This window comes from Zerene cesonia, chromosome 29 (assembly GCF_012273895.1).
Source record: "Zerene cesonia ecotype Mississippi chromosome 29, Zerene_cesonia_1.1, whole genome shotgun sequence".
NCBI lineage: Eukaryota > Metazoa > Arthropoda > Insecta > Lepidoptera > Pieridae > Zerene > Zerene cesonia.
The window spans coordinates 1,938,098-1,963,658 of NC_052130.1; the positions used below are offsets into that span (position 1 = coordinate 1,938,098).

The following is a 25,561-nucleotide window of genomic DNA, read 5'->3' on the forward strand; positions in this document are numbered from 1 at the left end:
TTTTTTGAGGAGTTGCAGGTACTTTTGTAAACGAATCTGTTGAATTTATCCGTACGTAGTAGAGTTATTCATTTAAGAACTTTTTTTGCTTTTTTTTGTTGTTATCGTTTAGGAACTAAACGTAAATGAAAATCAATCCCAGGATACATCTCTATAAATAAAATACTATAACATAACTATCAACTTTATAAATAAACTAGCGGTCCGTCCCGGCTTCGCCCGAAGTACTTATATAGCCTTAAGCCTTCCTCAATAAATGGGCTATCTAACATTGAAAATTAATTTTTCAAATCGGACCATTAGTTCCTGAGATAAGTGCGTTCAAACGAACAAACAAACAAAAAAAATCTGCAGCTTTATACGATTAATAGATTGGTAACTATATAAATGTACTTGAACATTCAGTTACATCATTGAAACGAACAAACCCATATTCCTGACCGTGAACTACAAATACTGCGTCCACAATTAAGACCTTATTCTATGTCCACTCGGCAGTTCTATAAAAGATTTCAGTGATGTTACATGCTACAGAATAAGACCAAGTTTTAAATTAAATCACAGTAAAACTGGTTCGAACTAGTTTTCTTTAAAATAAAGCGTTATTAGTGTCAGGTGTTCTTCAGGGCAGCGTATTATGCCCAAAACTATATTTTACATATAGTGATGAAGAGTGTTCTCTAACAGCTAAAAAAAGATTATGAAAATGCACTTGTGTATCGTGTTCATATTTTTCGTGAGTGTGTTGTGTAGAGATTTAACTGAACATGAACGTAACATGAGAGCTGCGTTCATTCAAAAAATGTTAAATAAGCAAAAACACTTGGAAAACAAAATCAAACTTTCGGGTGGAACAGAATTTGAAGGTGAGACGTATTACCAGATTGATTAAGGCATTCTACTAATTTATATAAATTGTTATTTATTTATTTATTACTTTTCAACGAAAAGTGTACAGGAGACTTAAAAAAAAAACATATTGACAACAAGAAAAAAAAAAAGAGTACAATTTGTTGGGCGGCCTTATCACTCAGAAGTGATCTCTTCCAGGCAGCCCGGGCAAAAGGTAACAAGCATTAATAGATTGCTGGCGGAAACATTAATAGATTATTGTATTTTTATATGGACGATATTCGTAACACAGTTCCTGAGCTATGCGGGTAAAACCCCAGGAATCTTATCGTTTGACTAGGTGTGTGAAGCCGCGGATGAAAAGCTAGTTTAATACGAATATGTATATTGCGGAATGTATAATATCTGATTAAAATGTCGCCGGAGTATCGTAGACTTTCTCAAGTTTGCCTCAAATATCTGTTTATACAACATACATACATACATAGACATTTTAATAAGAATTGTGTTTGAATATTTGCGGGCATAAATATACGCCATTGATGGTGGCTCATGTCTGCACAAATTGAGATAAATAGAAATGGACAATTTATCCCTGACAATATTTTAGATAACGCCTGAATAACTATAATTGTTGATGGCAGGCAATGTGTACATCTATCACGCTGGAAGATGGGGAGCAGTATGCGATGATTCGTGGGACAATGCTGCGGCCCAGGTCATTTGCCGAACTCTGAATAGAACCGGTGTGGCCACTCATGGTGGACAGTTTGGAGAAGCTATGGGTATAAACCAATTTATATTAGAATGTATTCTAGTTCTGGCCCTTAGATCATAATTATAACAACAAGATACAAATGAGGTGACAAAAATCTTCAATAAAAGGAAAAAATTGCTTTTGGTATGTAATGTAAAAGCAATTATAAGCATAATAATTTATTCATGTACTTTAATGTACTGTACATTATTACACTTTATCCTTAATTAATTATTGGCTTTTACTATTTTAGTTCCTCTCAATATAGAAACAATAATTTTATCACCCATATTAAGTATTATTATCAATAATTAAATGTAGATTAATCTATTTTTTAAGGTAACATGTAAAGAATTAAAATTTATATTTAGCGCTTCCGAATTTTAATTAAATGCTTTATATTTAAAGCTGTGTTGAATGAATAAGCATATTTATTTTTATCCTAGAAAAATTCTGGATGGATGATGTCGTATGTGAAGGCAATGAAATATCTCTGAATCAATGTATTTTCTCCGGCTGGGGGTCATCAGACTGTGAGAAGAGTGAGGCAGCAGGTGTTATATGTAAAGAAAAAGTGATAGAAGACGGAACAAAAGAAGGCAAAATTAAGCCAAGACATATACATGAAGTTATGGATGCAAGGGACGCGAGTTTAAGACTAGTTGGTGGACGAAATAGTTACGAAGGCAGAGTAGAGGTGAGTAACCTTTTTTAAATATGTAATTTGTAAAAGATAATTCATTATCTTCAATATGAAGTTGGCGATTTAGACCGGTTCAAAATGAAAACATGACTCTTATAAATTACTTATTTACGTTGCAATACAAAAACAAAACAAAATTGCTATTTGGTAAGTATTCACTCTTTATCATACAACTATAAAAACCAGCAGTATTATACGTTCATTCTAGTTTATTTCAAAATTACTTAATATTAAAAAAATATGCAATGAGTCCTCATTAAAATATATTTCAGATCTACTACAATAACAGTTGGGGAAGCATATGCCCAGATGGCTGGACATTATACGAGGCGGCGGCCGTATGCCACCACTTGGCACTCGGCTTTGCTGACCAAGCGTTACAGACTGATTTCTTTGGCAGTTCCCAAATAATTCTAAGCGGTGTGGAGTGTGAAGGAAACGAAACAAATCTGTTTGCATGCAAACACAGAGAATTTGGTGACGTATTATGTCCTGGTGAAAGAGGTTAGTTAGTATAAAAAAATTATTTAAAGTCTAATACTATTTAAAAGAATACTTTACTTTTTTTAGAAGCGCGTCTGAAATATTTTTCTTCTTTAAGAATACGTGTGTAAAATAATACATAAAAGAGAAGAAATGTTGCAATATAATACCAAGCTCAGAGAAAAAGTAATTAAATATAGTATATAAACTATATTTAATTATGCGTATTACTAACCTAGATAATCTCTTATAGTGAAATTATAAGAATAAAAGTATAAATAACAGATCATCTGATATTAAATAACAATAAATTATGTTCAGTTTTATAAGCTCATAGCGTCCATGTTATACAATTATTTGTGCTTATTTAGGTGTGAAATCTATTAATTTAGAAAGAAATTGTCTTATATACTTATTTACTTTATCCAGAATTGAATTATAAATCTGTTTCAGTGAGAGCGTCAACAGAATCTTATTCGTATACTCTAATTCAATTGAAATATCCCACTCTATTGATTATCGTTATTTCTCGAAAAAAAATATATATATTTGCTAGGTATTAGCGTAATTCGCAAATTTCTACTCATTTTCCGCCAAATAATCTAATTACGTAAATCTCTTCGAGCATTTCTTGCGCCGCTAAGTTCCACAAGGAAAAATATAATCACATCCAGCCAAATGACATGTTTCACAGATCTGTGGGGATTTGCAAAAGCTATATTTAATACCTTTTATAACAATAAGGATTAACGCCTCGACCCAAATAAAGCTGGACGTTATTAACGTGTCAAAATTATTAAACGAAATATGATGAATAAGCTTTATTGACTTGAGGTTCATACTTCGATGTTTTAGCAAACGAGTGAATGTTATAGAGTTCTTATTGATCAAGATTATATTATATATATTTATATACTTGTTTGTTGTACGTTGCTTTATTTTTATAAAGCTTTCTTCAGCTGCAGTCCAGGATTATATGCTATAGTTTAATAATTAATTATCTACCACTATCACGCAAGACTCCCAACTGTTTCTCGTTAAAATTCTAAACTATAAAAATGATATGAAGATAGTTTAAAATCTATCTAATTTAAAAATCGGAAATTGGATTCGCATCACTGGTACAGGGCCCTTGACAGGATAGGGACCACGGACCAGGAACCTCGTAGCCCAGGGCTACTTAGTCCCTGGTCTACGGGGATCCTGGACTACGAGGACCTTGGTGTAGGTTTTTATTTAATTTTAACTCATGACGTAACTGGATATGCTCAAAAGCCCAAAACGCTGAATGAAGTTAAACAGGTCACAACGCGTTGTTTTTAATTCTCTTAATGAGCGTTGTTATTTGAGTTTAAAATAAAAATTAGAGTATACAAACATTCTTGTCCGCTACTTGTATGTATGTAATGTCTGTCTGGGTGTCCATAGGTCATGTCGCAGCAGTGGTGTGTACGCACTATCTAGCAGACCTGCTCTTGGATACAAGTGCTATAGAACGGACCGCACATTTGCAAGATGCGCCCATGTTCCAACTGCAGTGCGCGATGGAAGAAAATTGCCTGAGCAAGTCTGCTTATGAGGTAAGGTAGACCGCAGCAATCCATGTTAGACTTATTGCTAATGTTCGTTCAAAATGAGGCCATCAATTCGATGTTTGTTGATTAGATTTTTTGGATAACGTCACTCAAAAACTATAAGGCGGATTGCATTCGGATTTCTTATAACATGTGTTTGCATGATGATGATGCATGGTTGCATCATCATCATCCAGTATCCATGTTAGAGTTATTATTAATTTTTTTTTGGATAACATGAGTCAAAAACTATAAAGGGGATTGCATTCGGATTTCTTATTCAACTTCGGGACCAGAGCAAGTTTCATTCATTTCGATTCAGTAGTTTTTGAGATAGAGGACTAAATAGCTTTTACAACGGAAACAGCCACCACGCATTATTCAAACATTCGCAAATGACAAAATCTTTAAAGTCGACTTGATTTTATAAATTACAATGTTTTTATTAATTTTTATTTTAATAATCATCATTTAAACAGATATTACTCTTACATGAATGTAACATAATACGTATAAGTTTGTAAATGATTAAATTAAATTCCCAGAGTTCATTGTATTCAATGTTGTAAATCTCAAAAATGACAACTATAATAATAACTAGGTATATAAGTACACACAAATTGTTTTTGCAATAACTTTCAATTAATCCATAGCACAGTACGCTAACACCTCTTTATCGCATAATTGTTAGACTGGTGTTCGACCACAGACAACACATTACCACATCCAATCCAATTTCAGAATAGGTTCACGTAAATAATAATCAATCATCCAAGCTTATCTCGGCACGGGGCTATTTATTTTATTCGCTATCTGTACAACATGACAGTTAAATTTATTCATAGCGATATAGGTTATACTAACATCGGAATAAGCATTAGTTTGGTTTATTTGTTTAAAAATACGCGGTTCGTTAGTACTAGACTTTACAATTGGATCAGTATCGTGGTCTGTTTGTTGAAATTGTGGTTTATCAAAATCTGTTCTGTTTATTTTATCAAAAGGTAAGTCTTATTAACTCAGAGACGATGTGAGTTAATTTCGTGAAATCCACATAGAACCATTGTTATACAGCTATGTTTGTCTGTGAATGTTATGTAAACATTTACTATGTTTATTATGTGTTTTATAGTACATGAAATACCAGTATACGTATACTTTATTGGTAGACTAGAGAACAAACTGGTATAATCAATGAAATGTTTACATAATGTTTACATGTAATGAACTCCAAACTGAAAGAGAAAGAAAGAATGAGAGAAAATAAGCATTATTGCCACACAACAACCTTAAAGCTAAAACAACTAGAAATTAACCCCCGAACAGCACTGATTTTCAGTCTGCCTGCGTGGTTTAAGTTCCGAGGTTTCTTATCATATATTTTGATGTATCTATATCTGCCATGTTTTCACATGTACAACTATATAACTCATTAGATAAAATTTACGCACGCTCTCATGCATTCAAAGACACAAAATCAATTTAATTTATGTTTTTGATTATCGAAGTCTAATCCATATATAAGCTGTGGTTTCAAAAAATACACACGTCGAAAAAAGGAAGCGATGTACATTGAACTATCTATTCTAATTTGTAGAATTAAGATTGAGTTCTTTTATTAATACCGGCGGTTAGTCGCAATTATAATGTCAGTTAAAAATAAGAACAAACAACTCATAATGTTCCCCTCCTTTTTTCGAGATTCATTCATTCAAAGCACAAGAAAATTTGTAACATTCAAAAGCGTCTTTCAAAAGCGCATTTTCTTGCTTAATCCTTATCTTATTTCAGGTGCAAAAGACGAACCCAAATTGGCAATTTGAAACCCGAAGACTTTTACGCTTCACGGCGGCGTCTCTGAACATCGGAAATGCTGAATTCCGACCGTATTTGCCAAAACATTTGTGGCAGTGGCATTTGTGCCATATGTGAGTAAATCATAGCTAAATAGGCTTCCTACAAAACATATAAAGTATATATTTCATAGAAAAACTATTTGCTTTATGGCAACTGAGCTGGTGGTTCGCTCGATGGTAAGCGATCACCACCGCCCATGGACATTTATAGTGCCTCTGCGATGCACTGCATGCTTTAATGAGATAATAAAATATTTCAACTCGCACTAAAATTCTAATTTAAAAACGAAATGAAAATTTATCCAGACGTTAAAATAAAGTAGTCAAAGTAATCTTTTTAATGCAAAAAAAAGGCCAGGCCAAGTTCAGTTTCCTTTCTCGATTCTCATATTTCATTCGAGATTTTCCACACACCATTGTTGGGATTAGCATATGTCCGTATAAAAGAACTTTTTCTTAGTTATGACATGCGTTGGACTTAGATATCTATTCATGCTAAAAAGATGAGGGTTTAAAAGTAACGTTTCTCTACTGGAAATGTTTATTGCACCGTGAAGTACGCTCCAATGAAGGTTTTATATGTTATTGCGACTAAATATAAAGTTGTAAGGATTCCGAATTAGAGCCGAGATAAGAACAATAAATTAAAAATCGACGTGAAGCGAGTGTCGTACGTTTCTAACAATGGCGATTAATTTTGTTTTATTGCACAGTGCCAGACGAGAAATCTTTTACCGATTGCGTCTAGTCCCTTACATTCTATGCTATCTGTGATCAAAGTAACAGACACATGGACAGAAGACACAAATTGCCTCGCAAACATAAAACAAATAGAAGTGGTGAATAAGTGGTCAATATGTTACTTAAATAAAATCGTCACAGAGCTTTTTTCCTTATTGAGAGTTGCAATAAATCATCAAACTTATTTATTTTATTTATTACTTATTTATTTTATATATACATTATTGTGCTGGCATACATAACGCATCCTTAAAATAAATGTCTTAAAACTAAACCAGCACAGCGGGCGGCCTTATAACTAAAGAGTGATCTCTTCCAGGCAACCAACTGTGAAAAAGTAATATATAAAGGAGGAAAACTTAATATGATTCCATACAATATTTCACGATCTATATAGATTGTCATGCATTAAGTGTACTAAGGAACAAGTAACGCATAATTTTACATACGCGGAATGTGTAAAAATACATATAACATGATGATGCTTTTTTTCTATTTGACTCAAAACTCCATGTGCACACCCCTGATTGACGACTTGCCGTCCTTTGCCATTCACAGGCGCTCTTTTCATAGGCACAAGGGCAGCATTTGCCGCGCAATATCTGCGAGCCGTGCGAACCTAGGGATGCTAATTCAACGTTTAAGAAAATATCAAACAATTTGTTTACGTCATTTTGTTGTTGAATTATTTATTTAGTAATCATTGTATGGGACAATAGGACAAGCTATAAGTTGTATTAAACATAATAAACCACACATGGCACATCTTGTATAGTAAGGTATATGAAAAAATATTCCAATGCTGTGATTGCAAATAATCAAAGCAATTCTCAGTACACTGAAGACTGTTCCTAGATTCCAAATTAGTATGACGAAGCGGATCGGATCGCCTTAAAAGTATGACACATTTGGTGTCTAAAATTACTTAAAAGTGTTTAAGTCTTTACCAGCTTACTTGGTTACACGAAATAGTATTGTGATTAAATTGTGTGAAAATTAAAGATTTTGCAGCGTTCAAAGACATTTCATTATTAATATTATTACAACTTCCAGGCATTATCATAGTATGGAGGTTTTCGCGACGTTCGACATTCTAGATGGTTCTGGGAGAAGAATAGCCGAGGGTCATAAAGCTTCCTTCTGTTTGGAAGACAATACTTGCTTACCAGGTGTTCAGAAGAAATACTCATGCCTCAACTATGGCGACCAAGGTTGTAAAAGTTGTCCTCTTTAATAGAATCTTCGAAAGTTCGAATGATAGTTAAATCCTCAACTTTCCTGTGCACAAAACTAAATTCTTTAATTCTTCTTTTACAGTCAAAGCAATCAGATTGTGGAATGATTTGCCACTTAATATACGTAATGCTAAATCAATCGTTACTTTCAAAAGTATGCTCTTTGAATATTATTCCTCTTTAAATGAGAGATGACATTATATATTCTAATTATATCATCTACATATACTGTTTATTTATCTTATCATACAAATTGAAATAATAATAATATGTATATATTGTTTTTTCTTACATGTTTTTATTTTATTAATATTGTATCTTATTACATCTATGTATTTGCTATGATATATAGTTATCTATATTAATTAAACTTATATCTATAGTATACACCACCTACCTTTACGCTTTCTATGTATTATTTCGTTGTTTTGGTTACCTGGAAGAGATGGCTCTGTAGCCATAAGGTCGCCTATTGTGCAACTTGTATTTTTAGTCTGTGCTTTTGAAATTTTTCCTATTGGTGTGTACAATAAAGTTTTATTCATTCATTCATTCATTCATCTTAGATATTTATATAACGTATTTGCTGTTTTATAAATATTTAAAATGAACTTTATATTTTTAGTAAAGTAAAACTTTTCTAACAATGTTATGTTAATCACTCAATTTAAACGGACATATTATTATTATATGTATGTTATCATCATCATCATCATCAGCCCAAATATATGTTCCCACACTGAATACCGGCTTCCTATGAGGGTTCAGGCCATAATCCACCACGCCGGCCAATTGCGTGTATTATTATATATGTATTATTATTTCGCAATAATACACTGTATTTATATGTATATATTTTTTATAAATGCGAAAGTATTTCAGTGGTATTGGTTAGGATCGCTAGGATTAAAATTCCATACATGTACTTTGTATGAGAAATTGAGATAATTTAGTTCTACTATCTCTATTAAGCGTGTTTCTCAGTTTTTTTCATAAACAATACTCATTCATTTAAATAAATAAAATTATATTTCGAGATGTTAGTAGGTAAAGATATTATAAAATGTCGGAATTAGTCAATATTAATCAAACTGCAATTAATTAATTAATGTTATTAAATAATTATTTACAGGTGTGTCTGTGAACTGCTCGGATATATATCAGTATAACATCGATTGCCAATGGGTGGATGTAACTGACGTAGAACCAGGCGACTATACATTTAAGGTAATAAACATACAAACTTTTAAAAAATATGTAAGTAAAGAATAAAAAAAAAGAAAAAGATGTATTAATTTATCATGTTCTAATTCAAAATATATATAAATACAATAAAAAATATATTAATAATACCTATTAATTACGTATATACATACGTACATAACCATACGTACGAACATAGAACTCAAATAACATATAGGTAGCTTTTAATCCCGATATTCCTTCGGGATACGGACATACGCGGGTGAAACCGTGGGGCGCAGCTAGTCAAGCATAAATACAACTCTTCATTTAACCAAACCCGAAACTTCAAAGTTACCCTTTTAAAGTTACCTACAATTTTGAAAACAAAACTTCAGTCTTGTAACTAAATCTTTAACTGAGACACTAATTAAAGTTAATATTTTTAATCAACTCCAATTAGTTTGGAACTAAATAGACTAAACAAGACTGGTCTACGAGGTCTGAAACGTATCTTTAATGTGAATGTGTGAATGGCCCGCGGTTACACCCGCGTAAGTCCGTATCCCGTAGGAATACCGGGATAAAAAGTTGCCTTTTTGTTATTCCAGTTGTCCAGCTATCTACGTACCAAATTTCATTGCAATCGGTTCAGCAGTTTTTGCGTGAAAGAGCAACAAACGCACACACGTCCTTACAAACTTTCGTATTTATAATATTAGTAGGATTAGTAGGATGTATATGTATATATGTATGTTTTTGATAACATAAAACGTTAAAAGTTGCGTCTCTCTTGAACTAAGGGGCTTGCTCTGAAGGATTGTTCCATCTACTACTGCGCAGTATTAAGGCCAGCAAAGCACCTCTAATAACATCACCATGACATGCCCATTTTCCTGCTCTACCGTTGGCCCGTGACTTCGTCTGCATAGTCCGAGGAAAACATATACAGCCTAAGGGTTTTACTTTAGATTCAGTTGCTGTAGGATTACGGGAATAAATGCAATAGTTTATATCTCGTTTTACTGTAAACTATATCCTTTCTCACGTCCAAACTATCCTTATATCAAATTTTATCAAAATCGGTATATATATATAAACAAATTAATTATTAAACAAAAACCAAACCGTCGCCAAATTTTTAGAACTAGACTAAATCTAGATAAAAATAGAACTAGATAAAAATCAGTTCACCCTACTCAAAAATTATGAAATAATAAAACACAATACAGTCAATTCGATATCTTCCTTTTAAAGTCGGTTGAAAATAAAGAAAAATTATCAAACGCAAAAATGCACATAAGTCGAATATAAAACTCGGAGCAAAGATTTCGCGAGCAATAAATATAACCTAAGCGTTAACAATAAATTCAGTTCATATTGCACGTGACATTTGGTAAAGAAATTCTCGAATGTTCTCGAAATAGTGATACTAGAGAATTTAAAGTGCCTGTTGTTGGTAGTTATGGAAAACTAGATGTAGCCCGCGACTGTACTTGGATGCTCTCGTTAACTCGCTGTGAATTTAACATAATTTATAAACCTGGTATTTTCTTGTGTTTGATTTTACGCGAGTATTATACATTTAGAAATTAAAAACTTTTTAACGGAGACTGCCCTCCCGTGACCACGCTCGCTGTAAAGTGTTCGAAACGTCGGGTTAATAATATAATGAATAAATCGCGTTTCAAATCCGTTAAAAAGTTTTTAATTTCTAAATTTATAAACCTTTTAGTTTTTGTGAACATAATATTATATGTTCTCTTTGTATATATATATACTAATGATATAAAGAGGAAAGATTTGATTTTTTGTTGGTTTGTTTGTTACTAACTCAAAAACTACTGGACCGATTTTAAAAATACTTTCACCATTAGAAAGCTGCAACTTCGCTGAGTGTCAAAGGTTATTTATTATGTACCACGGGCGAAACCGGGGCGCACTGCTATTTGTTCATAAAGAAACCTTTTACTAAGCTTATCCTTTGCACTTATAATGCGAAGCATCAGAGAACATTTTATTCATTCATTAAAGTTAACAAGGTATAATGATAATTATCTTTAATGACATTTAATGTCGTTAGGTGATTAATAAAACAATATCTATGCATTACATAAAGATTAGTATTTTCTTGTGTTTGATTTTACGCGAGTATTATACATTTAGAAATTAAAAACTTTTTAACGGATTTTAAACGCGATTTATTCATTATATTATCAACCCGACGTTTCGAACACTTTACAGCGAGCGTGGTCACAGGGAGACTGACTCTCATCGGGTTAATAATATAATGAATAAATCGCGATTAAAATTCGTTAATTTTTTTTTAATTTCTAAAAATAAAGATTAAATTCTAAACTCGTGTGCATACAGACACAAATTTTAACACTTTTATTAGTAACTAGTTAGCTTTCCGCCCACTGCTTGGTCTGTTGTTGTCAAAAATAGACTGTCCGGGGTTTTCCTCGTACAGTTTCCGTTCTGATGCGGCTTTCACTACCTCTGTACCAACTTTCTAACAAACAAATTACTAGACGCTCGTCCCGGCGACTTTCGCAAATATAATAAAAGCTGCGCCCCGCGGTTTCACCCGCGTAAGTCCGTATCCCGTAGGAATATCAGGATAAAAAGTTGCCTATATGTTATTCCAGTTGTCCAGCTTTCTACGTACCAAATTTCATTGCAACTGGTTCAGTATTTTTTGCGTGACAGAGCAACAAACACACACACATGCTTACAAACTTTCGCATTTATAATATTAGTAGGATTAGTGTGATTGATAATACTAATTTTATAATACGTATTCTTCACAGGTGGCGGTAAATCCTCACGCGCGTATAGCAGAACAAAGTTATCATAACAACGCCGCTTCGTGTGTACTCCGCCTAACTGACACTTATGCCGCAGTATACAATTGTCGCTTGGGCCGGCCTTAGGCCCTGTTGACATGGGGCGATTTAAAAAAATTACCTGTTTGTATTTTGTAATTGCATTTCCGATTTTAATGCGTATTTGTTGATATTGAATATAATTGCTGGAAGTTGAAGTGTATATTATTTTCTTAAACCAACTAACCAAATTAAACATAACTAAACAGCTAAAGAAAAGGCTAGACAGAATATCTAACAGACACAGACGTATAAGTATTCTCGTTTGCCAAATTCATGTATCTATTATTATAATAGCATTATTTCTTATGGGAACAGCTAATAACAAATTCATAGAAGATAGAGGTGAATAGGTTCCTTTGAGTCAAATACTAAAAGTTATAATCATCAAAAAAGAAACGTCATTCTAATATTTGAAAATGGAATCATTGGAATTTGAAAATGGAAAAAATTCTTCTTAATTAAACTAACTAAATAATCAGTTAAGTGGGACTCGGACTCGTGACACTAACGGTTCCGTACCGATGCTTAAGAGAAACTGCAAAAATTTACTTACCCATCCAATTTATGACTGAGCCAACCGTTGCACGACCTCGTTTTTTTAAATTGTTGTTATATTGGCAACAGAATTGATCATTACCGCTTAAAGTATATATTATACATAACATATTATCAGAGGCCCACCACTTCATGTTCATGGGCGATAGTGATCACATACCATCAGGTGAACCACCAGCGGTTTTAAAAGAAAAATAAAGAAACACACAGACAGTGTCATCCGTTTAACCTTTTGAATACTAAAAGCAACACTTTGTCAGTCATAAATATAAAACGCATTTAACGCCTCCTCTCGAGATAAAATCCATTAGCCTTTAGCTTTTAGAAAAGTCTGAAGTATCTTAGTATCGTAAGAAATCTATTATCTAACTCATATACCTAATAATAATCAATGTAGTATAAAAAAACTAACAAACTTTAATGACATAATCAACAATATTGTCTCAATTGTTATTGTAAAGAGTAAACATAGGGATATTTTTTATTTATTTATTTATAATACATTATTGTACAAAACAATGATATTTCGTACAAAATGTGGCCTTATTGCTAAACAGCAATCTCTGCCAGACAACCTGGTAGGAAAGGAAATGCAAGAGGTTTTAGCAAAAAAAGTAAAGATATATAAAAAAATATGAAAAAATAAATAACTTATAACTCTGTCCTTTTAAAGCGAGTTAATCGAGTCCAAAAAAGGCGGTTAATAAGCATACAAACATACAGGTGAAACTAATACATATATAAATAACATTGTGTTGAAATAGCCAAATTACGCATGAATTTAACGAAAAATATTCAAAGATTTTCACTCGCTGTAAAGTCCATTCCGCAGCTCGGCAACCGAGGTAAAACTTTTACGAGAATTTTCCATTGTCGCGAAGCTTTAGCGCATTTTGAGAACGAAAAACCGTTGGGTAGATTTTTTGTTAGTTTTTTTTGATACAATGGCCACATCTAATGGATATTACGGTAACTAAAAATGTAGGATGCAATTTTGACGTAAATTTAATATGGTCTCATTGTATAAATCGTTATATTACTACTCACGATTACAGTCTGTCGAAACATTGTCAACTTATAGTTAGTCTGTTAATAAACAGTTTTTATGATCTTATAGTGACATACCTATTGGTGTAATTTTATAATAAAATAAAATATTTCGTTTTTCATGTCTGCTGAATTGATTTTTTCGATTTAATATGAAAAATTTACAAGGGTTATATACGAGTAAACTTTTTTTTTTTTTATGTCACAGTCGGTAATAGAGCTGGTGGGACGCCTGAAGGTAAGCGCTACCACCGCTCATGAACATTTGTAGAGGCGTAAAGTCGATTACAGACCTTACGCCTCTACAAATGGATTGCCGACTTTAAATTGGGAAGGGATTAAGAAAGGATTGGCGAGAGGAATAAAGGAAAGGACTGGGAAGGGGAAGGAAAAGGATATGGGCCTCCGGCTCCCCCACTCACCGAACGAAACACAGCAGAATGCTATTTCACGCCGGTCTTCTGTGGGGGTGTGGTACTTCCCCGGTGCGAGCTGGCCCAATTCGTGCCGAAGCGTGCTCGACTACATGCATACACATAGTCTCTTAATAAGTTATTATGTGTATTGATAAAAAGTTACAAATCCTCGACAAGGTGTTGGAATAAAACATTACTTTAATAACATCACTAAAACTGAAAACTCACGAATATTACCAATTGATTCAATACATGGATTAAATCCATTGGCATTTTTCGTGATTTTCAATCAAAGAATTCAATATCAAATAAAACCACGCAATAGTTTAAAAAACATTTATTACCACTTATTAAATATTCAATATTATATCCATAGCTACCTATATAATATATTGAGCAAATACATTTCACGTTGTACAAGTCTATGATACAAAACTGAGCTAGAATAAACTTTCTGGTCGTCTGACGTCTTGAAGCAGTACTAATTCCAGTGTGGGAGAGTGAACTAAACGACTTATTATATACGTCTGTCATCACAAACTGGAATCATAACCGTTTTAACACGTCACGGAATCCCCCCTGTAAACACGAGGTCAAAGTTCAACTGATTTTGACATTTCTTAGAAAATACGTCACGTCAGTATCAGCCATAGCAATGAAGAGACCGTCTTAAAAACTGTTACGTAATAAATAAATAGATAACGTCTTTAAAGACTGGAAATGACAACAGCAAATTTCCTGAACCTATGACATACATAAAAATACATGAATTTAACATAAAAATACATGAATATAAAAGTGAATTATGTTACAATGTAATGTTTCTATTAATGATAATCATAAATCACAGACAACCCACCGACTAAATTAAATATCCACTTAAAATTAAAGTATTTAGTTCATATAATGGCATCAAGTACCTCGCCTTATTAAATATCACATAGTAATTGGTAACATAGTGTATAACAAAATTCTTATATCTATGATTCATTATTATTATTGCCTACTAGTAAACAATCTATACTATTTCATTTGCTTCGAAACTGAATCAATAGTTTGCCTATAAGACATTGAAGGAAAATAATTACGATATGAATAAAACCATGCTTTAAATGTGAAATAAAAAATATCATATAACATACATTTAGTCATATAAAACCTGTTTACCTGGTTTACGTGTAGCATTGTAAATATTTCCCAACTCATACATAATTATTAACATAAAAAACGACTTTATTACAGTCAGCTACAGTTCAATTTGTTATGTCTTAAGCATTTTGAAGCAATCCCTATTCCGCATAAACCATTTAAACTTTTAGCAATTATAGACTTTTTAACGGATTTTAAACTCGATTTACATATATTCATTATATTACGTTTCAAGCACTTTATAGCGAGCGTGATCACGGGCAGACTGTCTCAATATAATGTAAAAATCGCGATTAAAATCCATTAAAAAGTCTCTAATTTCTAAATGTATAATACTCGCGTAAAATCAAACACAAGGAAACCACTTAAACTACTTATATACAAGGCACAATTTGACGCAGCGATTAAACGAAACGTAGCGACACGAAAAAACATCGTAACAAAATAAGTCTCTTACAGATCAGCAAATGACCAAACAACAACTGAATACAAAATTTTCCCACCCGAAAATTATCCCTTTTTGAATTTAATTAACAAAATACTAACAGTTAGATACACTACGATCCAAATGGCTGTGGACACAAAGCCGGAATAAACTGTTGGTACCTCTATAGACCATCCTCTTTGTAGCATTGACCGCAGCGATTCAGTGGATTTCGTTAGAGGTAGGACATAACTTATCCATTGGAGTACTTTATGCATACCTGAAATAAAAAAGAGTAGTAGATGAGTTGATATTGTTCAAGTGATAAATATAGAATTGTCATATGATTGAGATGAATGGTATAAAGAGTGAAGTCCCGTGTCCCCTAGTGGGGTATGGGGCAGATGATGTACATCTGTTTCACTGGTCGATTTTCTTTAGGGACAAGTAGGTGATCAGCCTTCTGAGTCCTGCCAAACCGAGACATTTTTTTTTTGTGCGTGAATTGAACCCAGGACCCCTCGGTTCTACGCTCACGCGTTAACCACTGTACCAAGGAGGCGGTCTGAGATGAATGGTATAGAGAGAGAAAAATGGAAAAGACTGGGAAGGTAAAGGAAAAGGAACGGGCGTCTGGATCTTCCACTCACTGAACGAAACACAGCAGCAGCAATCTTCTGTGAGGGTGTTGTATTTCCCCAGTGTGAGCTGGCCCAATTCGTGCCGAAGCGTGCTCGACTCCCACCGAGTTATATAACTAGTCTATTGTTATTTTCTGTAGTTGACGTGTGTTAATTTACCTTCAACTGGCCAAATGATGCCACATAGAAGCATCATTGGTAGGAATGATCCTAAAGCCAGATATGTAGCTGTCCTTTCTGTATCACATACACAGGAGACTACGAAACCTGTAATAAATAGGAACACTAATTAAAATGTTGTATTATTAACCCACTTAAAAAAGGAGGTAGTCGATTCGATTGTTTTTTTGTGTTTGTTGGCTAATAAGTTTTTACTGAGTGAACCGATTTTGATGATTCTATATTTATTTGAAAACTGGTGCCTCCGGTGTGCTTCCACTTAAATTTAGTTAAGTTTTTAACTAACAAATAATAATTATTTACATAATTCGTATAAAAGGACTTTGAAACCCAAGGAAGGACATAAATCGATTTCTATACTAGCATCCCTTGATACCCGTGATAGAATTATGAATTCAACTGTTGGGCCACAATTTATTTCAAAAGGAACATTTTATGGTGTACTAGCTGTGCGCGGTTTCACACGCGTAAGTCCGTATCCCGTAGGAATATCGGAATAAAAAGTTGCCTATATGTTATTCCAGTTATCCAGCTGTCTACGTACCAAATTTCATTGCAATTGGTTCAGTAGTTTTTAACTTGAAAGAGTAACAAACATCCATACATCCATACTTACAAACTTTCGCATTTATAATATTAATAGGATAGAGTCCATTAAACACAGTCCATAAAAAAGTAGTGGTGGCTCAGTGGTGAGAACCCCGGACTTCAAAATCGATAAGTCGGGGTTCAAGACCGGGCGAGCCTGAACCATCATAGGAGCCCTGTGTCCCAGCAGTGGGAACATATATGGGCTGATGATGATGATGATGATGATAGAGTCCATACTCGTGACCGGGGGTAAATTAAAAGTTAAATAATATGTCATTAAATTCCTATGTCATTAAATTCCTATGTCATTCAATTCCTATGTCTATAAATAAAACAGAAGTTCTAAAAAGCCTTTGCCCTAAAATATACTCATATCAAGCCGGAAAACTGTCATACTGCCTCTTCGAAAATTCACAAAGTACCAAATGAACACAATATTTTGTTAAAATGATTATTTAACCACAATACCACACAATAATAACTTCCTTATAAAGCAATAAATATGATAAAATATTTTGATTTTACCTTACATGTATCCCATATGAGTCAACGACTAAAATTCTATAAATACTATACTATATTGAGGATAATTTTATGGAAATCGCGTGTTGTTGTGATTGTAATAAATACATATTTTAGTTTTATGTAGCACTACCGGAGATACTGTATGGATGAATTCCAACAAGCACCCGTGGCCCCTTCACTAAAGCGGCTCGACGGAACATTTGGGGTTTTAGTCGGTAGGAATCCGACATAACCCAGGGCCCTTTCCCCGGAGGCCGTGGGTATCTATGCAAGATTCCCTAGTATAAATAAGGTACTATAATATTATACGCGTAGTGAGGCCTTGTTTCACGTTCGCGGCCTATAAAATTTTGTTCATTGTAGTTTTTTAGAGGCACTATGATATCCTATCCTACTAATATTATAAATGCGCAAGTTTGTGAAAGTGGATGTATGTGTATGTTTGTTACTCATTCACACAAAAGCTACTGAACCGATTGCAATGAAATTTGATACGTAGATAGCTGGACAACTGGAATAACACATAGGCAACTTTTTATCTCAATATTCCTACGGGATACGGACTTACGCGGGTGAAACCGCGTGGCGCAGCTAGTACTATATAAGTAAAGATATATAAAACTACGAAGGTAAGTACTGTTTTAGCTTAGACTAGTGAACCAAGCGCTTTAAACCTTCAAAGCGGCTTATACTCCCGGTATTCACGAAAGTAGCGCATAGATCGGATTAAATTGAAAAATAAAGTGGATCGAAACCAATTTCTTTGAAAAATATACCATATAATGGTATATTTTTCAATTGTATGTATTCTTTGTAAAAGTGTTTTAGTTAATAATATAATAATAAGAAATTATTTATGCTGGAGTAACAAGTACCCAATATCAGATTTTATAACAATTTTACAAAAAGAAAAGTTAATGACTCGTTTCTACCGGCCACTTGCGTCCCTGGAAGGGAGCACCAATGCTCATTTTAAAATGGATCCAAAAGACAACTATTTTCTGTCAGACACAATAAAAATCACGCCAATCGGTTTGAATCCGACGAAGTTATGTCGGTTCAAAAATATGGAACGTATTCAAATTTAATATATATAGGATCGAGTTTATATCACTTATATTTTTTTCTCAACCGATTTCAATTATGTTGTCATAGATAAAATTCGAAATATTTCGTTTTAGGTATATATTGTGTAACTCTTGTACACGTTGTTATTTCGGAAGCGTGATCTTTTAGATTGTTACATTAGAAAAAAATCATACGAAATAATCTAACATAACATTTTTTTCTTGTGGGGACAGCGCAGCTCATAAGAATATTCTCTAAATACGATAAATAATTTGTACGTAATAGTACGTTTTCTTATTCATATGAAATATAGGTCGGACACGAGCATGTGTTCGAATTTGAGTTTGAGTTTAGATTGAGCATGAGTATTAGTTTGACTGCGAGTTTGACTATGTGTTTGAGTAAGATGTTGAGTATGATTTTGAGTTTGAATAAGAGTTTTTTTTTTTTTGGTTTTTTTTTTATGTCATAGCGGGCAACTGAGCTGGTGGTTCGCCGGATGGTAGGCGATCACCACCGCCCATAAACATTCGCAAAGGAATTTTCGAATGCGCTGCCCGCTTTTATGGGGTAAGGGAAAAGGAAAGGATTAACGACTGGAAAGAAGGAATGGACTAGGACGGGTGACGAAAAGGAAACGGGCCTCCGGCTCCCCCACTCACCGTACGAAACACAGTGGCATGCCACTATTTCACGCCGGTTTTCTGTGAGGGTGTGGTACTTCCCCGGTGCGAGCTGGCCCAATTCGTGCCGAAGCGTGCTCGACTCCCACATACAAAGAGTTTGAGTTTAAGCTTGATAAAAATTAAAAATACGACATTGACTATGAATTTGAGAATGAATTTGAGTATAAGTAATATTTGAGTAAGTGATAGAAGATGTAACTCTGAGTTGAGTTGATGATTCAGTATGAGTTTGAGTTTGGGTTTGATGATGTCTTTGAGAATGAGATTAAGTATGAGTTTGAGTGGGAGTTTGAGTATGTATTTGAGTTTGAGTTTGAGTTTCGGTTTGATTAATTATGAGTGTAAGTTTAAATAATATACCAAAAGTCATTCCACACAGCCCAATGCTGAGGGTCAGGATGATGACCCAGCCGAGGGGTCCCTTCAGCGTCAGATCGAATATGGCGAAGCCGACCACCAACACCATGGCCGTTTGGAAGATCATAACGATCATTTGAACTAGCACGTGCGAGAACAGAATTTCAGTACCTGGAACAATTAAAATATTAATTAATATTTGGGTTTTTAACGGATTTATAAATATATATAAAATACATCGGGATAAAAGTTACCCATTCCAGTTGTCCAGCTATCTATCTATGTACCAAACTTCATTGCAATCAGTTCAGTAGTTTTTGCGTGAAAGAGTAATTAACATACATCTATCCTCACAAATTTTCGCATTTATAATATTAGCAGGACTAGTAGGATTTGTTAATACACAAACGGAATAAGAATTATTTATTTTATTTATTAATTCTATATTGCTCTTAATAAAGCTACAGCCTCAGTAAAATTTAATGGACCTGTCGTATGTGTATTTTTTTTATTTAATTTATTTATTTAAGTAACACTAACAAACTGATTTTGTTTGAAACAATAATGGAAAGTCATAAAATTTTAAATAATTGCTAAATACCTCAAATTTTTTCACTACCCTGTTAATCGAATACATAGAATTTGATTGTTTACAAACTATCAAGACATTTATATAAATTTAACTGCGGGTCGCCTTTTTAGACATTCTATGTTTAACAAATTAATAGCAGTTAATAAAAGGATAGATAGAACTAAACAAAAATCATTCAACTTCATTCGGTGGTGGAATTAAGATTTTCTTTTACGTATACACATAGACATATACTAGATATGGTTATAGACATATCGATAAACGTACCAGTGATACCGGAGACCAGAGATCTTTCTAGAATGCCTTCGTTGCGTTCCGCCAACATGGAACCTGATGTGAGCGCAACGGCCAAGAAGAAAATAATCCTGTAATGAATAAAATCTGTTAACGAAGACTTGTATACGTTTTATTTACAAAGGAAACCTTATCATCATCAGTCGATACATGTTCCCACTGCTGGGACACAGGCCTCCTATGTGGGTTCAGGCCATAATCCACCAGGCTGGCCAAATGCGGGTTGGCAGATGTCACATGCCGTGGACTTCTGATACTTGGACATGCCGGTTTCCTCACGATGTTTTAAAGGAAATGTTATCAAGCTTAAATTAGGAGGTGTAATAATTTATTCTGCTTTATTCAATCAAATTTGAATTTGAATTTGCTTTACTTTTTTTTATATAAATACGTTTAAATATATAAAAAACAGCATCGATTATGATTAATTATTATTTAATTAAACTTGAAATCGTACATAAGGCTTATATTGATAAATTGTGCGTGTTATATACACTGCTTATAGTCTCCGAAGAATTATGAATTTTGATTGAAATTAATTAATAAAAAACCGACACGGCATTTAGCAAGCCAAAGACACACATGACATTCCATAAATTTTCACATATTTTCCGTCATAATTTCTCAAAATACTCCTTCATTACCTGAGTCAATATTTACCAATGAAAACGCCATTAAATTTCTACTTACGTAAGTATAACACCCGGCCCAGCGAAGTCCGTGAAATTAGGCACCTCCAGGCCGAAAATGGGGCGGTGGAACTGCAAAAAAATAATTGCTTTCATTTATTTTGAATGTTAACACCGTAGCAGAATTTAAAATATCGTAAATCCTGAATGTTTCAGGTCACAATATCTAATCATAAATTACAAGAAAATTAACGGTCCAGTTAGTAATCTGGATAATTCGTACTAGGGACTGAAAGAAAGAAAGAATGTTGCGTGAATATCCGCTAATAGATAAATAATATGTATTATTGTAAAAACCATTAGATAATTGTGTCATCTTGCGGATTGCAAAATAAAGAGTGGGGCTTGTTTTCTAAGCAGTTATTAAATAAATTAAATCTAACCTAAACCATCATATCGAATCACAATTTGATGATATAACGTCGATAGGTTATAATTTATCAAACATTAATACGTTAAACTGTAAGCCGTATGTAACGGATCATAATATTGTAATCTTAATGTTTGCAATTTAAAAGTGACATACACATTGTACTAAATGTTTACGAAAGTATTTTCCCAATAGTACTTTAAAAATGCCAAATTTCATACAAGTAGTTTTACAACGCGTTAAATTAATATAACAAATAATACAGTCACATTTATCAAATATCCAGTGCAAATATCGCAAGGTAAAAAGCCAAGGTAACATTATTGATATAAAATTAATAAAAGTCGAAAACGAAAAACAAAAATAATTACATTTCCATTAATATTAACATACTGTTGACGAATTGCGATCACGTAGCGTTCCACGTAGCTTTTCGCATTGTATTGTAATCAAATAAACAGTCTATAAATAATTCAAGAAAAATACTCGAAATAAATAACGTATATCTAATCTGTATTTATTTACGGGACCAATGTATATGCGTAGGCGATTTGGTGATCGAGTAAGGTGATCGCACATTAGGTGTGTCATGATCGATTCCTGTGCATATGCTATGATACCTATATCATAATGTCATATACAAAATAAACTGAGAGCAAGGTTAACTGCAATTGATTTCCTGTGCATATGCTATGAAACATATATCATAATTCCATATTCAAAATAAACTGAAAACATAGCTAACTGCATTTAATTTTTAGTTTTATAGCATTGTAAATTTCTCAAAGTTAACTGCAATTGATTAATCACTAGCTTTTAACCCGCGGCATCAGTCGCATATTTAGAACGAGAATGAGATGTTTCGCCGCGGTAAAATGTGGCCTATATCATTCTTCAAACATAGACATATAATCCCTTCGTTGCGACGTGAAACAAAAAAAAACAAACAAACAAACAAACACACTTTCGCAATTTTTATATTAGCAAGCTGTTCGCCCCGGGCTTCACCCGTTTTGCATATATAGCCTATGTCGCTACAACATACAACATAATTTAATACGCTACAAACATACAAAAATACAAAAGTTTCCTCTCAACAATATTGGTGTAGATAATTATTTCACATATACACAAGCACCAAGATTCGGCAATAAGTAAATTCCATATTCTCACTAACTGACAATCAAACAAATGCCTTCGCACTAGCGCATTCAAAGAGACAAAACACCTGAACTATTACACTGTTATACTGTTATACTGTTAATATATAAAATTCTCGTGTCACAATGTTAGTCTCTATACTCCTCCGAAACGGCTTGACCGATTCCTCTGAAATTTGGTAAGCATATTGGGTAGGTCTGAGAATCGGCTAACATCTATTTTTCACACCCCTAAATGATAAGAGTAAGGCAGAACAGCGTTTGCCGGGTGCAGCTAGTACTGTTATAAAAAACGCAACCGCATAAGCGTCCTAGTGTCCTCCCACCTCTACCATAGCCCTAAATCAATACAAACAATTTAGAGGGAACGCAATCCGCTCAAGCATATCGTTTTAAAACAGACCCAATGAACTTTACTCAGATCTTGAGAGACGCTTTTATTGACTTCTTAAACACCGCGATTAACTCGAATCTAAATGTTGTGTAAATATATTGATTGGTTGGGTTTATGGGTTAGGTTGTATAGCTAAATTTGCGATTTGATTAGACATTATTCTAGTCCATTTAGTGTCATTGAAAACAGGTTTATAAGGTACAAAATATAATGATTTTAATTTCGCAACATATCAAAGAGTTTCATTAGTCTTTTAAGAATAGTAAAAGGGGAAAGTTTTATTTAACGTATCCGCGTTATGGTTAAACTTATAACTGCTTATTTAACTTTACTTTTTTGACCTCTGAGAATATCATTATACAAATATTATGAATGCGAAAGTAACTCTGCGTCCTATTCAAGCTAAAGCCACTCAACCGGTTTGGATGAAGTTTCTCACGAAGACAGTTTGAAACCCGAGGTATATAGAATTTACCCTTTTACTTTTTACCCTGGAAATATCACGGGAATTGGTACTATACGGCAAAGACTACGCGGCAAAGTGCGGCGAAAGCAGCGGGCGGTAAGCTATAAACATTAATTTTATATTGATGAATGCAAATGGTTATTATGTTCATGAAAAAAAAACCTTACATATACGGGCACGGACAGCATCCTCTTCGGCAGATTGCAGACTTCAGACAAATGTTCGGTCGCCTCCATGAACGCCAGCTGGATGTCTCGGCTCAGCATCCACTCCACTTGCTTATCTGCGAGAAGACAACACATTTATAAGGTATGACTAAACCTTTTAAACAAATATCACCTCAGCATTCTCAAAATCGATGTCAGGCAAAGAATAGAAGCTTGGTTCGCAATGACTACGCAATTAAGTGATTGGATTTTTATCACTAAATAATATAAACTATGTCTCTATGTATGCTTAAACCTTCAAAACTACACAACGAAGTTTGATATATGTTTTTTTTAATAGATTGATTAAAGAGATTGATTCAAGAGGAAGGTTTATATTATGTATATTAACATCTACTAAACTACTCCGTATCTAACACGTGCGGAACCGCGGGCAAAAGCTAGTATTATTACATTATAAAATAATATCAGATCGTAGAAAAACACAAAAGGTAAGATTCAAGTACCGTTCATACCGTCATAAACAAATCGCCCATTTCGAGGTCATTTGCCCTATAAATCTTTTACATTTTACGTCTGGGAATACGCAACGTAACTATCCGGTATAACAGTCAAGGAAATACGCAAAAAGGTTTTATAGAAATAGAGGTTACAATTCTTAGTATTACCTTAACTATACATAGCTTAAACTATGCACAGATAACATAACAGTATGCTGTAAGTTAAGTATATATTAGCAAGTATTATATTAGCAAGATCTAAATAAAATTTTCACATGCATATTTGTATTATACGTGTATTTGTCACTGAACTACTTCTAAACAGCTGGACCGATTTCAAATATTCGTAAGGTGGATTCCAGGTGGACAATTGGAAACTGGGCTAAATCGCACAAGAAGTCAGCGTAGTCATAAATTTTATAGTAATGTCACATCACCATAATATGTGATGTTTGCAACTTTTCCATACAATATTACCATACAAAACCAGCATAGCATACACCGAATGGTTCCATGACATCTACCAAGCTACACATAACCCAGGAACCCTCATAGGAACAACATAGACAAAGAACGTAGAACGTAGGTAGACATAATATAGGCTTATTTCAGAAGAATCATAATGTAAATATGATACGTTTGCAACAAACTTTCATCCCGCGTTTAATCATGTTAATGAGACATTTCTACGCAATAAAAAGTAACCATCATGCTCTATATTATCCAAACTAGCATCAGAAAACAATCATAGGAGAAAATCCTTTAAAGAAAGGCCAACAAACGAACAAACACACTTTCGCATTTAGAATATTAGAAAAGATATAACATCTAATATATGCGACAAAACAAAGGTCTATTATCAAGCTACCTCGTATATTTCCATAATCTTTCTTCAAAACACGCCGCGTGTTTCAAAGCACACAAGGTTATATTAATGACCTATCAGTATAAAAGTACATGTCACGTATTCAAAGAGTTCAATATTGTGGGGAAAATAAACCATCTGAAACGGTTTT

The 25,561-nt window shown here is 33.6% G+C and overlaps 2 protein-coding genes across 3 annotated transcripts in view; one reads left to right on the forward strand and one right to left on the reverse strand.

Annotated features, from left to right (window-relative positions):
- The first annotated feature begins 537 nt into the window (after window positions 1-537).
- Window positions 538-12,407, forward strand: LOC119837848 (lysyl oxidase homolog 2). Its single transcript, XM_038363624.1, has 9 exons — window positions 538-866; window positions 1,497-1,637; window positions 2,056-2,306; window positions 2,585-2,816; window positions 4,224-4,375; window positions 6,161-6,297; window positions 8,020-8,177; window positions 9,334-9,428; window positions 12,197-12,407. The coding sequence occupies exons 1-9, from the start codon at window positions 701-703 to the stop codon at window positions 12,317-12,319; spliced, it is 1,455 nt and encodes a 484-aa protein (XP_038219552.1). The 5' UTR covers window positions 538-700; the 3' UTR covers window positions 12,320-12,407.
- A 2,207-nt stretch (window positions 12,408-14,614) lies between these two features.
- Window positions 14,615-25,561, reverse strand: part of LOC119837862 (ABC transporter G family member 20) — a 61,897-nt gene continuing 50,950 nt past the window's right edge. The window contains exons 10-15 of one of the 2 annotated variants that reach the window (XM_038363642.1): window positions 24,046-24,161; window positions 21,490-21,560; window positions 20,773-20,870; window positions 19,917-20,084; window positions 16,666-16,773; window positions 14,615-16,145 (exon numbers count right to left, since the gene is read on the reverse strand). In XM_038363642.1, the coding sequence (XP_038219570.1) occupies window positions 15,952-16,145; window positions 16,666-16,773; window positions 19,917-20,084; window positions 20,773-20,870; window positions 21,490-21,560; window positions 24,046-24,161 (755 nt within the window). In that variant the 3' untranslated portion in view covers window positions 14,615-15,951. The remainder of the gene's footprint in view (window positions 16,146-16,665; window positions 16,774-19,916; window positions 20,085-20,772; window positions 20,871-21,489; window positions 21,561-24,045; window positions 24,162-25,561) is intronic. The other variant, XM_038363641.1, reaches the window with a different exon arrangement.

Bases quoted from the DNA above. Each gene is read 5' to 3' on its own strand.
- LOC119837848 (XM_038363624.1), top strand. From the start codon at position 701: ATGAAAATGCACTTGTGTATCGTGTTCATATTTTTCGTGAGTGTGTTG. The intron at 4,376-6,160 runs GTAAGGTAGACC...ATCTTATTTCAG, and splicing joins TGAGCAAGTCTGCTTATGAG to GTGCAAAAGACGAACCCAAA. The intron at 9,429-12,196 runs GTAATAAACATA...TATTCTTCACAG, and splicing joins CAGGCGACTATACATTTAAG to GTGGCGGTAAATCCTCACGC.